Raw genomic sequence first — 21,844 nt, 5'->3', positions numbered from 1 at the left:
CTTACCCCATAAAAATCCTCTATGGTCACTCACAGGCTTAAACCCTTACTCATCCTCTGTAATCAGCATAGAATCAGGGAAGAGCAGAGGCTTCACATGAGACAGGTTAGGCTTGGGAAACTGAAGAAAGCTCTTTCGGGCTCAGGTGGAGGGGTGGCCCTAGCAAACAGGGCAGATCATTCCCCATCCTTCTGCACTGCAGCCTATGGACCCCAGTAGCTCAGTGTGTCAGGGGGTCCTTCTGTTAGCTGCTCCTGCAATGCATAAGGTTCCCTGTTGTCCCAGACTTCTCCACACTCCCCAGGGCTTTGGCTTCCTATAACCCGGGCTGACCCAGGACAATGTTGACCTGGAGGCCACAAGAAAGCAACCCCTCAGGCTGATGAACCATGTCAGCAGGGGAGCATGGGGGCAGCTGATGGCTGAGAGACTTCTACAGCTTGCCTCCAAGTCTGGCTCTGGCCACAGTGTAAGCCAGGCAAGGACACTGTGTCCCTGGGAACAGCCAGTGATGTCATGACCACTGAAAGGACTGACTTCCTGAGACTCAGCTCTTCCCAGCTAGGGTTGCTCCCACCCCCACTTCTGCCATGTATTCCCTTCATGAAAACCTTGGGTCAGATTTTTTAATGGAATAATGGGTTTGAAAGTATCTTAAAAGCTTTAAAGTACTTTACAAATTATTATTTACTTAAGATGGGCCTGCAGTCAGAACTCTGGAAGTGCAGTAATATTTAGACTTTAGAATAATATCTGCTTAAATGAGACTATTTTTAAATTCATTCAACAGATATTTACGAACCCCCAACTCACTGAGTTAGGCACTGGGATACGACACTATCCATGAAGATGAAGGAGCAGAGACTAGAAGCCTGGGAGCGGGAGAGAAGGACAATGAGCTAGTAAATAAAACAGATGAAATAATTAAGAATATGATAAGCAATCTCAAGGAAATAAGAAAAGGGCTAGAGTAGACAATTTTTGGGTGGACATATTTACATAGTGTGGTCACAGGAAGCCTCTTAAAGACATAATATTGAAAATGAGACTTGAAGGCTAAATAGGAGCTAACTGTGGGAAGATCAAGAAAAAGAGCACTCTAGGCAGAAAATTGCAAGTGCGGGAGCCCTGAGGCAGAAACACACTTGACATCCTGGCAGGATGGAAGACAACCAATGTAATCACAACACAGTGAGCAAGGGGAGAAAGGTATCAGGGAAAGTCACAGAGAAAGGCAGGGGCCACGTTATGTAGATTCCTTAGGCAAGGGTTTAGGATTTTATTTTAAATATGATAGAAAGGGTTTAGCCAGGCCAGTCACATAATTTATGTTTTCAAACAGATCACTCATACCGCTTTATGGAGAACATACTAACTAAAGGTAAGTAAGAATAAAATCAGGGAGACAAAGTAGAGACTATTATAGTGGTCTAGGCAAAAAGTGATGATGAATGGATTCCAGGGCAAAAAGAGGTAGTAGGTTGAAAGTGAGATGTATATTTGAGTATTTTCATGTAACATTATAATTTTTCTTTTTCTTTTTTTTTTCTTGGCGGAGTCTCACTTTGTCTCCAGGATGGAGTGCAGTGGCACAATCTCGGCTTACTCCAACGTCTGCCTCCCAGATTCAAGCAATTCTCCTGCCTTAGCCTCCCAAATAACTGTGATTACAGGAATGCACCACTATGCCTGGCTAATTTTTGTATTTTAAGTAGAGATGGGGTTTTGCCATGTTGGCCAGGCTGGTCTTGAACTCCTGACCTCAGGTGATCTGCCCAACTTGGCCTCCCAAAGTGCTAGGATTATAGGTGTGAGCCACCGCTCCTGGCCTTATGTAACATTATAATTTCAAGAGAAGTTATACTATCAGGATTTGCTGGTGTTGGAGAATAGAAGGAAAGAAATCAAGGATTTCTAAGTAAGAAATGTGGTTTATGGATCTTGCCTGAAATGGAAAAAGTAGGGAGAAAGAGAGTTTGGAGGATAAAAGTAAGAGTTTCGCTTTGGACAGGTTAAGTTTGAAGATATCCAAGTAGGGACATTGAATAAGCAGGTAGATAAATAGGTTTGGGACTAAGTAGATATCCAGACAGGGGCTGAAGATACAAAGTTGGTAGTCATCATTATTTAGAACTTCCATGGTCTCAGAGATAGAATGGAATGACTTAGAAAGTGATTGTAGACAAAGAAAAGAGGAGGCCTGAGGATAGAGTATTTAAAAGAGGAAGATGAGGAGAAACTGGCAATGGACACCAATAAAAAACAATCCAGAAAGATGGGAAGACAAACATGAGGGGGATATCCCAGAATCAGGAAGAGAAAGAGTTTCGAGGGAAAATATTGACCAAATAATCAAATTCGGCTGTAAAGTTGATAAGGATGAATCCTGTGAATTGACCCTTGGATTTGCCAACATGGAGGCTGTTGGTGACCTTGACAGAGACTGATTCAGAAAAATGGGCAGCAGAGTTTAGACCAGTGGAGAACTGAAGTCTGAATAGAATGGCTTAGAGGATCATTGGAAGTAAGGAAACGCCTCTTTCAAGGAGTTTTAATATAAAGTGGAATAGAGAAATGGGGCCATGCTAGTAGGTTTTTCCAGGATGGATGATTTACTGAATGATCCAATAGGGAGGAAGAGACTACTGAGGTAGGAAAGGGAAGATAATTTCAGGTCATAAGTTCTTGAGTAGGTGAAAGGGTAAGAGATCCACTGCAAAAGTAAAGGACGCAAGAAGGACGGCAGAGAATGCAGGGTCAGGAGCAGTTTGTTGATGGATTTGGTTGTTGAAAATCCATTATTCATTCAGAAAATACGGAACTACTATATGCCAGATGCTATTCTAAGAACAAGAGATACAGTAGTGAATGAAACAGATAAGACAAAGCTTATACTCTCACGGCGTTTACATTTTATTGAGGGGAATCAAGCAATAATATGCTAATGACAAATGTATAATATGTCAGACAAAATAAGCACTATGGAGAAAAATGATCTAGGGTAAAGGAGTCCCTGGAGAGCTGGAGAAGAGGGTTGCCTTTTTTATAGGGTAATGGGAAAAGGTCTAAATGATCAAGGACCATTTGGAACAGGCCTAAAGGCAGCAAGGGAAGAAGCCATGTAGATATTTGTTTCCAAGCAGAGGTAACAAAAAGTGCCAAGTTCCTGAGGCAGGAGTGTGTTTGGTACAATCTGAGAAATAGCAGAAGTCAGTGTGGTAGAAAAAAATGAACAAGGTGGAGAAGTTGTAGGGGACAAGGAGTGGAAGAACAGAGAGAGAAGCAATAGGAGAACAGCTTACGTGTGGCTTTGGAGGTAAAGACCCAAGCTTTATCCATTTCACTCTGAGTGAAATGAGAAGCCAATGGAGGGTTTCAAGCAGACACAGGACATGATGTGACTTACATTTTAAAAGCATGCCTTTGGCTGCTGTGGGAATTGGACTATGGGAGGCAAGGATGGAGGCATGAACACCATATAGGAGACTGCTGCCACAGTAGTCCAGGCAGGAGATGGTGCAGTTCTCCTAGGATTGCTTCTACTTTCTCATGGAGTAAGTGGGAAGATCTCCATGCAAGGGTATGATGGAGGCTTGCAGGGAGATGAGAAAGTGTGATAGTCATATGGAAAGCGTGATAGGACTGCTGCCCACAGCTGGCATATAACAAGCAGTTTGCTAACATGCTTGCTTACCTCCGAACCTCTGGGACCCATCTCACTGTGCATCTCTCTTCCTCCTGTCCAGTCTTCTTTCCTTCATTCTGTTTCTTGTCCTATGACTCCAGTTGACCTTCAGTGGGCTTTAAGAACCCAAGCACTGATTAAGAAAATGACAACCTGCTGACACATCCAACTTTTTTTTTTTTTTTTTTTTTTTTTTTTGAGACAGGGTCTGGCTCTCTCACTCAGGCTGGAATGCAGTGGCATGATCTCAGCTCACTGCAACCTCTACCCCCTGAGCTCACATGACCCTCCTACTTCAGCCTCCCGAGTAGCTGTGACTACAGGTGCACACCACTACACCCGGCTAATTATTGCATTTTTTGTAGGAATGGGGTCTCACTCTGTTGCCCAGGCTGGTCTTGAACCCCTGAGATCAAGTGATTTATCTGTCTTGGCCTTCCAAAGTGCTGGGCTTACAGGTGTGAGCCACGGTGTCCGGTCCACATCCAGCTTCTTATACCAAAGCCTTTCAAAGGATTTGAAGGAGCTCCTCAGAGTGCTCAGTTGTCCTTTAAAGACTCTATCTAACTATCATTCCACCACCTCACACCCAGAAGTCAATGAGGGAGGCCCAGGATTCCTATGCTCTTATTAAGACTACTCTTTCCTACCCATAATAGAAACTTCAGCAGGATTTGCGGTAGACCTGCAAGTTTCCTCATGCTCCTAGCAAGACCACCACTCCCTGCTTCCATGACATTGCTCACCTCACAACAGATGGCCTGATAAGGCAGTCTCAACAAGAGTCCACAATTGGCTGGGAGTGGTATCTCATGCCTGTAATCCTAGCACTTTGGGAGGCCAAGGCAGGAAGACCACTTGAGTCCTAGAGTTTGAGACTAGCCTGGGCAACATAGTAGACCTCATTGCTGCAAAAAATAAACAAAATTAGCTGGGCCTGTTGGTATGCATCTTTAGTACCAGCTACTCAGGAGGAGGAGGTGGGGGGATTGCTTGAGCTCAGGAAGTTGAGGCTACAGTGAGCCAAGATCATGCCACTGCACTCTAGCCTGTTTAATAGAGTAAAAAGCTGTCTCCAAAAAAAAGTCCAAAATTAGAACTGATGACCGACTTTTCTTGAAATGACCAGTAGAGCTGATCTTATCCTGATTCACATCAATCTTCAAGGAGGAAGAACTGACCATGCTCCAGGAAGATCAAGTAAAATATGGACATAAAATATCTATTTGAGTTTTCAGTTATGAGGTTCCTGGTAACATTATATAGAATAATTTCTATGGAGTTATGGCGAAGTAAAAGAATGGGAGATGAAGATGTAGATTACAGAGTATAGCCTATTCTGTAGGAGAAGCTGGCTATAAAATGATGGAAAGAGATAATGAAGCAACTAGAAAAAGGTGCCTAGTTGAAGGTGAATTGTTGTTGTTTTAATGTAGGCTAGATGCTTATAAGCTAAGGCTAAGAATCTAGTAATGAAGGAGAAATTAAAGATAACAGAAAAGGGATAATTCATCAAGGAAGTCTAGAAGAAGCCAGGAAAAGATGAGATCACAGTACAAGTGAATGTATTAGTCTTGGACAGGAGAAATGACACAGTTTCTTCTAAGATGTGTGTGAGGGTAGCAACAGGGGAACAACTAAAGAAAAGTTTATAAGTGAGGAGACAGGAAGTGAAAAGAGTTCATGTCTAATGGTATTTGTTTTTTCAAAGGAATTAATCTGCTGTTGGTGAAGGGACTGGCCAGGGCAGGATGGGTGGGGCGGGGTAGGGAAGATATTAGTATTATGTGAAGATGGTGGGCTAACCATGAAGACCAGTATGGTATTTGGGGCTCAGTTGACACTGGAGACCCCTTATGTCTAGTGGCACCAATATACACCATTGTGAGATTTTCTCCTCCATCAACACTCAACTCCAGGACAAGGCAGATGTTTGAACTTATTCTGGGCCAGGGACTTTTGTTGGGTGGATATTGTGGCATAACTAGGGGTTGATGGGTGAGAATGCCAGTGAGAGAGCTATTAGAGTGGTTTAGGCTGTATAGGAAAGAAAGCAAGGTCAAGAGAGGGCTGATGACCTGGGAGAAAGTAGAGGCCAAGGGACTGGAAGGCATGAGCAAAGGAGTGAGGAATGGAAGAATAACCATGGTGAGTGGGATACTGGGGTTTTCGATTTCAGATACGAAATAGTTGTTGGGAATGGGAGATCAGAGTATAACCCTGGAGAAGGATGCTAATGTGGTTTAAAAGTAAGTTTCCATGGAATTGAAGAGGTGGACATGCTCCATGCATATAGGGTAGTGTCCTGGAGAATTGCCAATGATTTAGACTGGGAGGAGTTGACAGCATGAGACACAAAGCATGAATACTAAAAAGGAAGAGATTTTGCTGTAGGTGGGAAGAATAGTAGCCTGAAGTGGCACTGAGGAGCTAGAAAACTGTAACTCCTTCATTTTACTTCACTTTTCTCCTTTCTTCCAGTTTAGATCATTTATCATCCCATTTGGATTAAAGAAATAATCTACTAATTGATTTCCCTGATTTTGGTCTCACTCCAAATGTCCATCATACACAGGACTTCTAGCTTAACCTTGTGGAACAGTCTTGACAGCCTTTATTTCACTCCTGCTCAAAAACTTCAGTATCTCTCCATCTATGGAATAAAATCCAAATTCCTTAGCCTGGCCCTTAAGGTTCCAGGCATAGAGATGGCTTCAATCTACTATAATTGACCCTTGGATAATGTGGTTGCTAGGGGTGCTGACCCTTGTGTGTTGAAAATTTATGTGCAACATTTTTTTTTTTTTTTTGAGATGGAGTCTCCCTCTGTTGCCAGGCTGGAGTGCAGTGGCATGATCTTGACTCACCGCAACCTCCGCCTCCTGGGTTCAAGCGATTCTCCTGCCTCAGCTTCCCAAGTGGCTGGGACTACCAGCACGCACTACCACACCCAGCTAATTTTTGTAAAGACAGGGTTTCACCCTGTTGGCCAGGATGGTCTCAATCTCCTGACCTTGTGATCTGCCCACCTCAGCCTCTCAAAGTGCTGGGATATTACAGGTGTGAGCCACCATGTCCAGCCTATGTGTAACTTTTAACTCCTCCAAAACTTAACTATGGATAGTCTGCTGTTGACCAGAAGACTGACTGATAAGGTAAACGTCGATTAACACATATTGTGAATGTTAATCTGGTCCTTTCCTATTTACAAATCCAGACAAAGAGAAAGCTGCCTCTGAAGTAATGCGTTATAGCTGGGAGAAAGAGCACTGCAACTTTATTCTAAAAATAAAGTAAGCTAGAGAAAAGAAAATGTCATTAAGAAAATCATAAGGAAAGAAAATAGATTTACTGTTCATTAAGTGGAAGTGGATCATCATAAAGGTCTTTATCCTCATCATCCTTTTCACACTGAGTAGGCTGAGAAGGAAGAAAAGAAGGGGTTGGCTTTGCTGTCTCAGGCTGGCAGAGACAGGAGAGAATCCACATTTTAAGAGATCTGCACAGTTAAAACTCATGTTCAAGGGTCAACTGTACTTTGCTTTATATATCTAGTTTGAAGCAACATCAAACATTAGCTTGTATTGGTCTAAACTCTACACTTCTTTACCTAATCTTAGAGTACTTTCCTGAAAGTGGTTTTGTTTGCTGTCTGGAATGCTTCTCCACTCCTCTCTGAGTATTCAACTCCATTTATCCTTCAAGGACCAAATCAAATACAGATTCTTCCCTGCATCAAATGACATTTCCTTTCTCTATTCTTAAAATTCCACTTTACTCCCTATATTCTAGTTAGTCCTGGACTTAATAGAAAGAACCATGCCCAGTTTATGCTCATAACCCCAGCTCATAATACCTCGCTCATTATCTTGCTCCTTGTAGGTATCCGGTGTCTGCTAACTATATGCGTTCATTCATACATTCATGAATAAATAAATAGAGCTCTTATAATGTTGTAGTCATGTTAAGGGTCAGAATCCTTCACTAGGAGATAATCTCCTCGAGGTGTAGGGTTGATATTGTATTTTTTATCCTCCATACTTAGAACCATTCTGGAAACATTGTAACCTAAGTACACAGTACAATAAAATCGTGGTAAATGGAATTGAATTAGTGTCTTCACACCTAAGTCATTCTCACTGTGTCAATCCCAAGTGCTCTAGACAGTGAACACGGTCTGTGAAACAGCAAATAGCTGTTAATATCCTGAAGTGAATAAAATGCTGACTCTTAGAACTGGATAGCAAGTCCCTTAACAGAGACCATTTATTTATTCTTTCATTCATTGAGTCATACAATGAATTGTGGTTGATCTATATACAATAACTATTATGGACACTAAGGAAAAAACAATCTGTGAAAATAAGGAGGTGAAAGAATGGGCTTAGCTTCTTGCTGGGATTTAAATGCCCTTTTTCTTAAGGAAACAAAATGCATGCCTATGTTGCATTTTCACTCTAGGATTTTCCAAGGGAAACCCTTCTTCTAAGGACTGTCATGTCACAGTAGAACTGAAAATATTCCCTACCAGTATTAAACCTGAAAGGAAACAAGATTTACCAAGCACAGTGAGCCTTCCAGAAAGCAGACAGCTCATGTTTTTAAAGTAATCTCTCCTTTTTCTCCTGTTTGGCCAGGCTGTGACAACATGCTGATGAGCATAAAGTCTCTGAAAATAGTGAAGAAGATGATGGACACACATGGCTCTTGGATGAAAGATGCTGTCTATAACTCTCCAAAGGTGTACTTGTTAATTGGATCCAGAAACAACACTGTTTGGGAATTTGCAAACATACGGGCATTCATGGAGGATAACACCAAGCCAGCTCCCCGGAAGCAAATCCTAACACTTTCCTGGCAGGGAACAGGCCAAGTGATCTACAAAGGTTTTCTATTTTTTCACAACCAGGCGACTTCTAATGAGATAATCAAATATAACCTGCAGAAGAGGACTGTGGAAGATCGAATGCTGCTCCCAGGAGGGGTAGGCCGAGCATTGGTTTACCAGCACTCCCCTTCAACTTATATTGATCTGGCTGTGGATGAGCATGGGCTCTGGGCCATCCACTCCGGGCCAGGCACTCATAGCCATTTGGTTCTCACAAAGATTGAGCCGGGCACACTGGGAGTGGAGCATTCATGGGATACCCCATGCAGAAGCCAGGATGCTGAAGCCTCATTCCTCTTGTGTGGGGTTCTCTATGTGGTCTACCGTACTGGAGGCCAGGGCCCTCATCGCATCACCTGTGTCTATGATCCACTGGGCACTATCAGTGAGGAGGACTTGCCCAACTTGTTCTTCCCCAAGAGACCAAGAAGTCACTCCATGATCCATTACAACCCCAGAGATAAGCAGCTCTATGCCTGGAATGAAGGAAACCAAATCATTTACAAGCTCCAGACAAAGAGAAAGCTGCCTCTGAAGTAATGCATTACAGCTGGGAGAAAGAGCACTGTGGCTTTGGCAGCTGTTCTACAGGACAGTGAGGCTACAGCCCCTTCACAATATGGTATCCCTCTAATCACACACAGGAAGAGTGTGTAGAAGTGGAAATACATATGCATCCTTACCCAGATGTCACTGCCTTAGGTATCTTCCAGGAGCTTAGATGAGAGCAAGAGCATATCATTAGAAAAGTTTCAACAATGTCCATTACTCCCCCAAACCTCCTGGTTCTCAAGGCTGACCACATTCTGATACAGCTTACTTCAAGCCTTTTCTTTTACTCCCCCCCAGCATTTACTGTAACTCTGCCCTCTTCCCTCCCACAATTAGAGTTATATACCAGCCCCTAATATTCACCACTGGCTTTTCTCTCCCCCGGCCTTTGCTGAAGCTCTTCCCTCTTTTTCAAATGTCTATTGATATTCTCCTATTTTCACTGCCCAACTAAAGTACTATTAATATTTCTTTCTTTCTTTCTTTCTTTTTTTTTTTTTTTTTGAGACAAGGTCTCACTATGTTGCCCAGGCTGGTCTCAAACTCCAGAGCTCAAGAGATCCTCCTGCCTCAGCCTCCTAAGTACCCGGGATTACAGGCATGTGCCACCACACCTGGCTTAAAGTACTATATCTTATTGAGGTCTAACCTCTATTTCCCCTAGCCCTGTCCTTCCACTAAGCTAGGCAGGTGTAATAATAAAGTGAAAATGTTAACATTTGAATGCCACTTTCCAGGTGTAGAGTGTTTGCACATCATTTAATTCTCATTTCACCATTGTGAAACATGCACAAGTCTTTACAGCTGTCATTCTAGAGTTTAGGTGAGTAACACAATTACAAAGTGAAAGATACAGCTAGAAAATACAAATGCCGGTCTTTCCATCGCCCAAGGAAACATCAAATATGTATGTTTGTTCACGTACTCTTATAGTCAATGTGTTCATCATTTCAGCTTAAAAATAACAGTCTGCCCCTTTAGCCAGTTTTCATGTCTGTGCAAGACCTTTCAATAGGCCTTTCAAACAATAATTCCTCCAGAAAACTAGTCTAAGAGTGAGGACCCCCAACTCTAGCCTCCCCTTGTCTTGCTGTCCTCTGTTTCTCTCTTTTTGCTTTAAATTCAATAAAAGTGACACTGAGCAAATAACCCCATCAGGTTATATTTGCCCACATACCCTAAGCATAAAAGCTTTCTGGGAGTGCTGCTTGTGTTAGGTTTACAGTGAATGATTTCCAACACACTGAGGCCCTTAATAAATATTCTGGAATCTGGACAGAAGTCATACAGCAGGCAAGCGACTCTGCCACAGCAGGCATGCCCTGTGGCACCGAGGGCAGCATGCCTCTTGACAGGGGCTTCCTCAGTGTTTCCCACGTGTTTGTCCAATTCAGCTAAGTTCAAGTCACAAGTGCAGGCTGTGGTGCCAGTCTGTGTCACGTGCTGAGGCCTCTCTCTTTCCAGGTTGGTCACATGAGAAAGTTTGCTTTGTGTGCTTGCAGCTGTTTTCCTGTCTTTGCCAAGCCCAGGCTGGGACCATAGGCAGTGAAGACAAAATGTTTTTTTCCATAGCATTTGAGTAGATCTTTGGCAAAAGGGAATTACTCAACCCATGGATACAGTGTAATTACCCACAGTTCTAACAGAAGGGTACAGAGAGCCCATATCCTTTGTGGAATGAGATAGGTATGAATAAAATAAATGTGATATTACCTGCCCTATTACCCACCTATTTCACAGATATAAGCAATGTAGGCTGCCTCACAGAGGATAATGGGGTAGATTTATCAATAGGAGTGAGTCCTGCAACCATAGTTCCTTTGGAGGCACAGAGGAGAGGTTGCCTGAAATGTGCTTTCTAGATTCCATCTGGGATATGATTTGATGGACAGCTCTGCGGGGCACATCTGCCCCTAACAACTCACCTTGGTAGCTACCTTAAATCCCTGCAGCTTGAATCACTCTTTTAGGTCAAGACATTTTCTCCAGGAAGCCCCTGTTAAGGGACCACTTTGCTTCTTGTGAGCCAGGGCAGGTCAGTATGCAGGCCTGGGAATGGGGTTTCTTTCAGGTGAACTTTTTAGCTCTGGGGTCTTGTTGGATTTAAGTGAAGACTGACATCAACATGACCTACATCAGTGATTCTTAAACTTTGTTGCACATAAGAATCACCTGTGGAGTTTTAAGAGTCCTCATGCCATGGCCATACCCCCAAGACCATTAAATCATAACCTCTGGGGATGAATCAAGACATCAGTATTTTTAAAGTCCCTTCCCGCAATGTGGTTCCAAAGTGCAAAGAAGCTCCAGAGCCGGTGACTTAGAACATTTAAAAAGGTAATTGTATCGTTTTAAGAACAGGCTAGCAGTTTCTGGGGGCTGAGATAAGGGAGTGGGTCCACTAGGGCAATAAAGTGTGGGGTTTGGAAACGGCCACGAACTCTTGTGAACTGCGGCAGCCTCGCTCTACAAAAGCCTCTCTGCTGCTATTTTAAGGAAGTGAAAGAGAACTGAAGGGTGTCCTGTTGTAACACAACTCTTGCGGGCCCCAGCCTTCCCCTGCTGGCTGTGCTTTGGTCTGCTGCTGGCCAGGTTCCTGCAGTGACCACACGTCTCATATTTGCCAGGGTGGCTTAGGTTCTGTTCACATGTAAAAGTCTCCTGGGCCCACTGGTCACTTCAGACCGCGAGGGTAAATTTGGTTCGAAAAAGTTGTATCCTGTGGAGTTTGTTGACACTCCAGCCTGTAGAGAACTAAAGGCCAGAGCTGTGGTGACTCCTGCCAGAGCTGGGGACTATGCCAGAGTCCCTGGTGTCGCTGCCATCTGAGGCCTACAGGGATTTTAAACAGCTTAACAGCAGCCAGTCCTTGGAGGCGTGGGCAGGGCCACAGCCTAGCAGTACAACCAAAACGGGTTCAGGCCACACACTGAAGGTAGGGGTTGGACCAGGTCTCCAGGGTTCACTCCTCCCCAGTTCGAGAACCCATTCTTGTGGTCAGACATTGCCAACGCTTTTCTTGGACCTAAGGTCCCAGATCCTTGGTGCTGGGCACAGGGAAATGCTTCCTGACCTCGGCTCTTTGCAAGACAGAACTTTTGTTTGGTGCCAACCACTAGAGGGACCTCCACCACCCCAGGTCGCGAGTGGAGCGCGGCGGGACCTGGGGTGATTCGGGGCTTTCCGACCTGCTTAGGGAGGACGGCTCAGAGACCACCTCAGTTTTGCTGGGATCCCATGCGGCCTGAGGAAGTCGGGATGCTTCGAAGGGTTGCTGCTCTGGGTGTGCCTCTAATGTGGGTTTTCTATGCTTTCTCCCTTTGCAATTCTCGACACAGTTTCCTTCTTCCTCGCTTTCATTCCCTGTGACCGGAGAACGGCGCTGAAGGGCTGGAGAAGCCCAGGATACTAGCAGCCAGAGCGCTGGGGACCCACCCGGGCCTCCCAGCAACCGGAGCTGTGCGGAGGAGGAGGTGCGGCTGGCGGGGCGGGGCGGGGCGGGGCGGGGCGGGGCTCCCGGGAGGGGGCGCGGTCCGCCGAGAGACTCCGGGCTGGTGCCGGGACTCGCGGCCCAGAGGGTGGGGACTAGGCAGGTTCGAAGGGGCGGGGCTGACCAGTCCGGTCCCCGGGGAACAGGAACTCTGGCGGACGGGTCCCAGCAGGCTTTCTCGGTGCCCGAGAGGGAGCGGGTTCCCGAGAGGGTGGTCCCCGTGGCAGGTCCCGGGGTGGGGGCGCGGCGCTCCGGGAAGAGCCTCCCTCAGGTCCCCGCCCCGTCACGTGGGCGCCGGCCCCGGCCGCTGCGGTCGGTCCGCTGGTTGGTCGGGCGCTTGGTCCGGCAGTTGGTCGGTGGGCCAGTGGCTTGTCGCTCGCTTCTGGGCTCTCATGTTTGAAGGTGGGAGGGACACGGGAGCGGCCCGCACACCTGAGCCGCCCGGAGAGGAGCCGCGGCCCCGCACCCAGGTCAGTGGGCTTTCCCAACACCCCGGGCTCGCCGCGCGGTCGGGGTTGGGATCCCCGTCGGGAGCATTGCCTGGGGAGTGGAGCGCCCCCAGAGCTACGAACCACGGGGGCGTGCGGGTCAGTGTCTCCGTGAGCCCCGGAGCGTGTCCCAGGCTCGAGGACGGGGACCCTTCTGCAACTCCACTGGCCAGAAGCCTGGGAGGAGGGCAGAACTCCTGTGGGTTGGCTGCGAATCTCCACCCCACCCTGCCTGGGATCAGCGGACAGTCCGCACTCCTGCAGGTGCCAGCGTGGCCCTGGAGATGCGCAGGGAGGTGGGGTCCCTGAGTTCTGTGCGGCGCGTCTCAGCCCTGCTCAGCCCGGGGAGCAGCTGCGTGGACTAGGGAGCCTAAGGAGGTTGCGGAAGCTTTAGGTCTGTCCAGCCCAGGCAATTCTCTGTTGGACACAGCGTGTGTCTAGATGCAACGCCTCGGCTAAAGCCAGTTCTGTAGTGTAAGTGCAAAAATACAGCACGCTTTTCAAAATCTAAAACCACTGCCTCCCCGTAGATTGCAGGATGGGGACGGTCCTATTTAAAAGTGGGCTCTTCACCTCATCACATCAGACTTAAGACCCGCAGATTTTCCTCGGATGAAAATAAGATTATGTAACTAGAGAACAGAACTTCCAGCATTTGGGTAGGATTAAGACAGGCATTTTTGCCAGTGTTTAATCTTCTTAAAAAACGAATCTAATTATATTTTTACTTTTAGAGCAACCGGATAATTGGTATAGATCCGTCTCCTTTTTCTATATTTTGGTCTATTTCCTGTCTTTCTCTTCATCTCTCTTCTGTCTTTCTCTTCATCTCTCTCTTTTCTCAACCCCTCCTTAATTGATTATAATACAAATCTGAAGTTTTTTTCAAATTTTATAGTGTATTATGTGAAGTTAAATGGTCAACTACAGAAAAGTAGTGGGCTTTAGACATAATTCATCTTCAGCATATTCAGTCTTTCATTATTATAGGTGTATGGAAAACTCTAAGTGTTGTCTAATTTAGAAATTATTTCTCTCTTTGGCTTAAAAGAGGCAACCCATTTGCACTTTGCTTAAATTAATATCTAAATAACATTGAAGTGGGAGATGGGGATGATTGATGAGGTTTTCACTGATTGCATATATCCATGTTTTATTTAACATATTTCAATTATTAGTAATACTATTTTAAGATTTGGTGATGTGACAGTTGTTAGCTTATTGCTACTGGAGAGACAAGCTGCTTACCATCATGATGCCTTCTTTACTGGGTAGCTAAAGGAGATGCGCTTTGACTTTAAGATTAAGTGGAATGAGATCAATGACATGAAGACGGTAGGAACAAAGTTATGGGAATTCCTGTCTTTCATCTGAGTGGGAAATCTGGGATAATTTTAAGAAAGGGTGATGTGATGGACCTCAAAGGATCCCTCCTGGGTTTTTCAAGGCAGAAAAGGGTAGAGTGTGGCCTGGGCTGTGACAACTGTGTGGGCAGGCAGGCATGGACTCACCATGAGAAGTGGTCAGTGGTCCAGCTTGGCTCTTATGTTGAGTGCTAGACAGTAAGACTGGTGATAAGGCTGGAAAATGGCGCCAGCTGTCCAGTGCAGAAGTCTGGACTTGGTCTGAAGGCACAGCAGGGGACTGACTGATGGTTCTGTGAACTTCTCAAAGTCAAAGACCTTGGTCCTTAACCCTCCCAATTCCTAGCCTGATACAGAGAAAATCCAGTAAATATTTGTGGAGTGCATGATGTGACAACACTGTAGAGCAGAGCTTCTCAAACTTTAACAAGTTTGAGAATCATGCAGGCATCTCGTTCAAATGCAAATTACAATTCCATAGGTCATGGGTGGGACCTGACATTCTGCGTTTCTAACAGATTCCCAGGAGCTTGCTGATCATTTCCCTATGTATAGCAAGAATTTAGAATAGCAGTTTGCAAACTGCCTCATAATCTGGGGAGTTTTGTAAAATGTCCAGATTAAGTACTCTGGGATGTTTTTACCAAGTTCCCCCAGGTGATTCTGTTGACAAATCCGAAGGCCACTGCTGCAATGGCAAAGTTCTGGCAGTGTGGTGGGAAGCAAAGTCCAAGGGAAAAAGACAGTGGGGGCGGTGAGGCTGGATAGGAAACTGGGAGGCTGATTCAGGGTGGAAGGGATGAGGCCTTATTTTGGGCCTGAGAGAGTGGTGAGGAGGGGACAGGTAGGGAGACTTTGGAGAGATAGAATCTGTAGGACGGAGGACTAGGGAATGGGACAGTCTCTAGACTGATTAGATGGAATGACAAGTGAGGAGGGAGAAACAATGCTGGGAAGATTCAGCTTTGGGCCTGAGGAATGGTATGGCTTTTAGACTGTAATACTTAAGGTAAAGTTTATGAAAGGTTCTTGTATCAGTTCAAACCCAGAGAGCACGCCAACAGACAACACGAGGCGGTATGGAGCAACATGCTGTTTTAATGAGCGCCTGGGTGCAGGTGAGCTGAGGCCTAAAATGGCATCAGCACCAAATGAGGACGGAGCAGGGGTTTTATAGTCTCCTGTAAACAAGAAGTGTCTCAGTCTGATGTAACTGCTACGTGGTACCCAGACGGCCTCCCTCTCAATCTTCATGGGATACATGTCTTCTGGCCAGGGTAGGTGTCTTCTGGCTGGCTCTCTTCCTACTTCTGCCATGTTGCTGACGCACGCTGCTGGCGCAAGTGGCCTTGCGCCTTGGGACTGGGCCTGAGAAGGAAGGAGTTACTCATCTCTTCAAGCTTTCAAACCCCGGGGAGAATCTTTCATTCCTGTCTATTTGGTTATAGTAAAAAGGGATAAGGAGTGACCTTCTCAATAACTACTTCAGGTGTGACATAGGGGTGGCATGGGCTCCTTGGAAAAAGAAAAACTTAATTTTTAGGGTATTCTTGAGAGACGGGTTGGTATCCATCGTGTCACTGTAGCAGGAGCATAATCTGAATTGTCCGGTGGCTAACTGTAGTTTCAACAAGAGTTTTAGTGGCTTTTATTATTAGTGAGATAACACAGGGGAGGAAAAGGAGGAACCCAGTGATGACGATTACTGTCCCTACCAGGGTTTTAAATCCTCCAAAGTTAGAGAACTGTTGTCCGGCTGCTAGAGTGAGAGCTTGAGTGAGGGTGATGAGTTCAGCTTTTTGGGAAGTGGTGCCTAGGAGGCGCGGATTGACTTCAATAGTGTGGGGTGTGGTGTTTTGCGACTGAGGGTGTGGAAGTATCCCTAACAGTGGGGTTAACTACAGATGGGGGATAAGGAAAGGTTGCAGGTTTTAGAGTGGGAGGTTGCAGGAGTAGAAGAAAATTAGAAGCCTCAGATGGGTCTGGGTTGATGTGTTGGGTACTATGGGGAACGTGGAAGTGGAGAGTAGTGTGGAGTTTTGAAAGGATGTTTCTGCCTATGAGCAGAGTTGGGCATGAGGGCAGGACTAAGAAAGAGTGAGTGAAGGAAAGGGTGTGCAGGGAGCAGAAAAGTGGAGGGGTGGCTCGGGGTTTGGAGACTTGTCCATCAATTCCCACAACAGAGACGTGAGAGGACTGGGTGGGTCCTGAAAAATTAGGTAAAGCAGAGTAGGTCGCCCAGGTATCAATTTAAAAACATACTGGCCTACCTGCTACCATCAGGGTTACCCTTGGCTCAGATGAAGCAATGGTAGTTGCCGGGGCGTCCGTTCCAGGGCACCGTCAGTCTTCACTGGCAAGGCGGACGAGATCCGAGTAGGCGGTTTTGGCCTGCTCGGGAAGGGATGGGGGTGGTCCTTGCAGGGGCTGCTCATGGTCCGACTTCCAGTGGGGTCCTCTGCAGAGGGGACACAGCCTAGTGGGCTTACCTGGGTTTGGGCATTGTCTGGACCAGTGGCCTTCATTGCCGCATTTGAAACAGGCGCCAGGTGGAGGTGGATTGCTAGGAGGCTTCTGTGTGGAGCTGTGGCCCCGTGGGCCTGCAGGGCCCTTGATGGTGGAGGCAGGCATTTGAAACTCTGCCTGTTTTTGCCTTTTACTTTCCTCATCATGATTGTTAAAGACTTTGAAGGCTAAATTAAGAAGGTCTCGTTGTGGGGGTTTGAGGGCTTGTCGTCTCATTGTCGTCAAGCTTCTGAAGCTTGAGCCATATCGGGAATGGATTGGGAGATGAACCGAAAGTTTAAGATAGTGGTTCCTTCTGGGCTGGCTGGGTCTAGGTTGGTATATTTTCTCATGGCTTCAGTTACATGAGAGAGAAAAAGGGCTAGGTTTTTGTCAGGACCTTGGGTAATTTCTGGAAGTTTTTCATAGTTTACCACTTTATGGGTACCCTTTTTGAGTTCTGCAAGGAGACACACAATCATGTGGTCTCGATGGCAGCATCTAGAGGCCCTGTCTTGATAATCCCAGTGGGAGGCCTGGTTGGGGACTGCCTCTGCACCAGTAGGCTCGGCAGGAGCTTGGTGATGAACTGTATCAGCATACACCTAAGCTGGGGTCCAGATACGGTCCTGGTCTTCTGAGGTGAGGGTAGAAGAGAAGATAACGTAGAGGTCATGCCAAGTTAGTTCATAAGACTGGGTAAGATACTGAAACTCCCTAATATAAGAGGTAGGGTCTTCTGGAAATGAACCAAGTCTTTTGTTAATTTGAGAGAGATCAGTGAGGGAAAAGGGAAAATGAACTCTAACAATACCTTCAGCTCCTGCTACTTCCCAAAGGAGGCACTCTAGCACTGGTGCTGAAGTGAGGGTGGGGCATGGGCCAAAGATGGCGCTCAAGCAAGTATGGGCAGGAGAGAAGGAAGAAGCCGGAAGTGGTTCCTGCTGAGGGTTTGAAGGGGGAAGGGGATTTGATTTGATAGGCAGTGGAGGATAGATAGGGGCATAAGGTGGCGGGATGGGTTTACAGGCTTCAGGAGAGGGCAATGAGGAAGGAGAATGAGTACAAATAATGCTAGAGTTGTCCTCAGGAGAGGACGGTGTAGGAAAAGAAGTGGGTACTGCTGACTGGGAAGATGGTAGCTGGGAAGATGGCAGCTGAGAAGATGGTGACTGGAAAGATGGCGGCTGAGAAGAGTGCAGCTGAGAAGATAAAGAGAAGGGCTTGTGGGGTTAAAGAAGACGGTTGAGAGGAGAGGTAGAGTCTGGGAGGGATGGATAGCAGTCTGCTGGATCTAATGGGGAAAAAGAGGTAGGGTTGGGAGGAGAAAGGCGATTAGGGTGGCGAGAATAGAGGAGAAGGATTTGAACAGGTGAGCAAGAATTGCAGAGGTCAGGTTGTGATCTGAGTGCAAAAAGGTCTGGACATAAGGAATTTCTCCCTATTTCTCTGGTCGTTGGCAATAATTGCTTAAATCAGTTAAAACTGTAAAGTCGAATGTTTCATTTGCCTGCCATTTGGACCGTTACCTAATTTGTACTGTGGCCAGACTGAATTGCAAAAAAAGACAAGGCGCTTAGGGCGGATATCTTGCCTGAGGCCTAAGGTTTGCAGGTTTTTTATGAGGCAGCCTAGAGGGCTGTTTTTTGGAATGGAGAACCAGGAGTTTCCCATAAGGGAGGGTAGGCATAGGAGAACAAGGAAAAAGGAGACGGTCCTGGATGGTGGGATGGAGACAATAAAAGGAGCAATCGTCACCACCGTCTTTTTCGTTCCTGGAACGGGGTCAAATTGTTTAGAGGTGTCCCCCTAAGACCAGATGATCAGCGAGTGCCTGGCACACTTTGGAGCCTTTTTGGACCAACGTTGAATTTTCGGACTGGAGAAACCAAGAAAGACCGAGCGGATTTTTCCCTGTTAACTGGGTTCCCCGCGAAACTTACCAGTAAGCGAGATCAGTGACCGACGTGCATGCACAGAGGGGCTGGGGGGCTTCCTTTGTCCAGCTGCTGTGGCCTGCTTTCCAGCGTGGAGTGGTAGGTCCACGGGGGACACAGACCCGAGCCCTTCCCGGGTTTCAGCACCAGATGAAAGGTTCTTGTATTGGTTCAAACCCCGAGAGCGCACCAACACATAACACCAGGCGGTTGGAGCAACATGCTGTTTTAATGAGCGCCTGGGTGCAGGCAGGCTGAGGCCTAAAATAGCATCAGCACCAAATGAGGATGGGGTAGGGGTTTTATAGTCTCCTGTAAACAAGAAGTGTCTCAGTCTGCGGTAGCTGCTAGGCGGTACCCAGATGGCCCACCTCTGGATCTTCAGGGGGTACGTGTCTTCCGGGCAGGGTAGATGTCTTCCGGCTGGCTCTCTTCCTGCTTCTGCTGTCTTGCTGACACAGGCTGCTAGCACAAGTAGGCCTTGCGCCTTGGGACTGGGCCTGAGAAGGGAGGAGTTACTTATCTCTTCAAGCTTTCAGATCCCAGGGAGAATCTTTCAGTTTAGAAGTGGTTTTTTACTTGGCCCTAAGATCTTTTTTTTTTTTTTCACTGAAATCCAAATCTGTTCATGATGCTGTCCTGTTTGAAATCCTCTGGTGGATATCCTAATGCAAAATATAAGAAGGAAGTACTAATATAAACACAACTGATAAGGTATTTAAACATTTATTCCATTCTACAGCCTGTTCATCCCCATTCAAGATGTGACATTCAGTCCCCATTTGGTGTGGGCACAACTAGGCTGAAACTTTTGGCAGCTTTGTTTATTCCTGAGTCACTATTTTTCCTGCTTCCTTCTTCTTCAGAGGAGCTCCACTTCTCTTGAACTTTATGTTTCTTAGTATCATTCTTTGGTTCCAATGCTTGATGGCACCTATGTGTCTCTGTCTTCATGGAATCTATGTGTAGTCTGGGGAAGGTGGGCTTTATCCTTTATATACCCTTAAAGTCAAGTCTTGTTTGACTTTGTGGATCTTCACAAGCTTCATTCTTATCTCTCACTCATCTGGTAAATAATCCTCTAAAAGAGGCTGTCCTAGAACAATCTGTTTAACTTTAGGTCCAGATCTCCTTAGCGCCTCAAGTTCCAGGGGACTGCTGACTCTGAGCTTTGTCTTCAGCAAATGTATGATTTCTGTTTGCTTTACGGTCCTTGGCTTGGTTCTCCCTTGTAATTCTTACTTTCATTTCCTTTCTCTGTCCTGTTCATATGTACACATTCATGCACACTGAAAGCTGAGCATTCATTGTGCATGATGCTTTTAATCACCCTATTCTATGTTGCATAGTAATCATGACCCCTAACATACCTGTAGATGGGAGGCCTAGACACAGAAGTGTATAGGACTGTCTCTCTGATAGGATAAAATATACCATCCTTGTATGGCATTCAAGTCTCTGCAGTGGTGGGCCCTACTTTAGCTCTCCAGCTGCATCTCTACTGTTCCCCAAACTGAGAAGCTGAATAATTTCTATTTGTTTGTGCCTATCTGCCTTTGCATACACTATTTTTATCTTCCCAGAAAGCCCTTTTGTCTCTGTTCTACAAGATTATTAATCCTTCAGGATATAGATCAAATTCTTGAAACCCCCTTGCCCCTAAGTCGTTTTTACTCTTCTGTTACATACATATCACATCAAATAAAGATCTGCGATGCTGTTTCATCACTTTATGTGTATGTCTCTGTCCATACCCCTCTAAACTCTGAGCTGCTTTAGGGCTCTATCAGCTGTTGTGTGTGGCCCCACAGTTAGCAGATGTTCAGGAAGAGTCTGTGGTAGATATGGGCCTTAAGCTGGCTGGCTTTGCAATGTTTACCTCAGTAAAGAGGGAAAGGGGCTGGTTATTTCGTGTGGTAGATGAGAGAAGGAACAGGAGCAGAAACTGAGAGACTGGGAGGAAGGACAGGCCCAATGAAGAGTGAGCCCACATGGCTAGAGTCAGGGGGTTGGGTGGACACTGGGAGAGGTGAGGATAGAATCTCAGGCTGGGAAGAGATCATGGAAGGCCCTGAAAGTTGGAGCTATATAATTTAAATTTTATTTTGATGACATTGAAGGTTCCATACTCAAGTATGGAAAAGACATGGTAAAACTGTTTGTTCAGAATGATTCTGGCTGGGAAGGGCAGGTTGGAGGGACAGGGAGGAACTTCTTATGAGCACAGGCTGTTAGAATAACCCATTGAGGTAGCTCAGGACCTAAATCAAAGCAATGGCAGTAGGAATAGAGAGAAGGGAGCAGAGGCGAGTGAGCATGCCAAGAAATCTGGGAGGATTTGGTGACTGATTGTGTTTGAGGGAGAGAGAAAAGAGTCAAACTGGATACTGACATTGTGTGTTAGTTTGCTGGGAGAAGAATGAGGCAACTGTCAATAGCATGTTAATGAAAGCATGGAGGCACTTCATGGAAGGGGGAAGGGAAATGAAAGTGGTTGATTCTTTTGGAATCAGAAGGGAGTCTTGGGTAGCTTCTTGCTTGCCCTTTATATGTTTACCCGTGAAAGAATGGTGAAGCCCAAAGAAACCTACCCAAGATCACTTAGCTGTTGGTGGTAGAACTCAGGCCTCCTGACGTTATGGCCTGGGCTTCTATTTTCTGTAGCGCATGAGTATAGAGAGAGGAGAGCTGCCAGAAGGTCGAGATGGAGATTCCATTAGGCAATGAAAAATGGGAATGAGACCAGGTTTGGGGTGAATTCAGCCTGCAGAACAGCTAAGGCTGGAGTCTTACAGGTCAAGCACCCAGATGGGAAATGTCTGCTGGTTGCCAGTGCCATGGGGGCCTGAAGGCTCATGAGGCCTCCTTTTTGCCCTGTGACCTAGCTGTATGTGGGACTGATTGGAGGTAGGAAGTACTTTTAGGGTATCAGTGC

The 21,844-nt window shown here is 46.1% G+C and overlaps 2 protein-coding genes across 5 annotated transcripts in view; both read left to right on the top strand.

Moving 5' to 3' along the window:
- The window catches only part of LOC105488717 (olfactomedin like 1), a 28,311-nt gene extending 15,723 nt beyond the window's left edge, over positions 1 to 12,588 (top strand). Inside the window, exon 3 of the mRNA XM_011753041.3 lies at positions 8,323 to 12,588. Coding sequence (XP_011751343.1) covers positions 8,323 to 9,113 — 791 coding nt within the window. The 3' untranslated portion in view covers positions 9,114 to 12,588. The remainder of the gene's footprint in view (positions 1 to 8,322) is intronic.
- A 165-nt stretch (positions 12,589 to 12,753) lies between these two features.
- The window catches only part of LOC105488720 (PPFIA binding protein 2), a 143,918-nt gene continuing 134,827 nt past the window's right edge, over positions 12,754 to 21,844 (top strand). Inside the window, exon 1 of one of the 4 annotated variants that reach the window (XM_011753045.3) lies at positions 12,754 to 13,085. The gene's annotated coding sequence lies outside the window, so the exon portion shown is untranslated. The remainder of the gene's footprint in view (positions 13,086 to 21,844) is intronic. The other 3 variants (XM_011753048.3, XM_011753047.3, XM_071075144.1) reach the window with 3 other exon arrangements.

This window comes from Macaca nemestrina, chromosome 12, assembly GCF_043159975.1.
Source record: "Macaca nemestrina isolate mMacNem1 chromosome 12, mMacNem.hap1, whole genome shotgun sequence".
Classification (NCBI taxonomy): domain Eukaryota; kingdom Metazoa; phylum Chordata; class Mammalia; order Primates; family Cercopithecidae; genus Macaca; species Macaca nemestrina.
The sequence above is the reverse complement of the archived record's forward strand: the minus strand, read 5'-3'. Positions and strand labels throughout refer to the sequence as shown.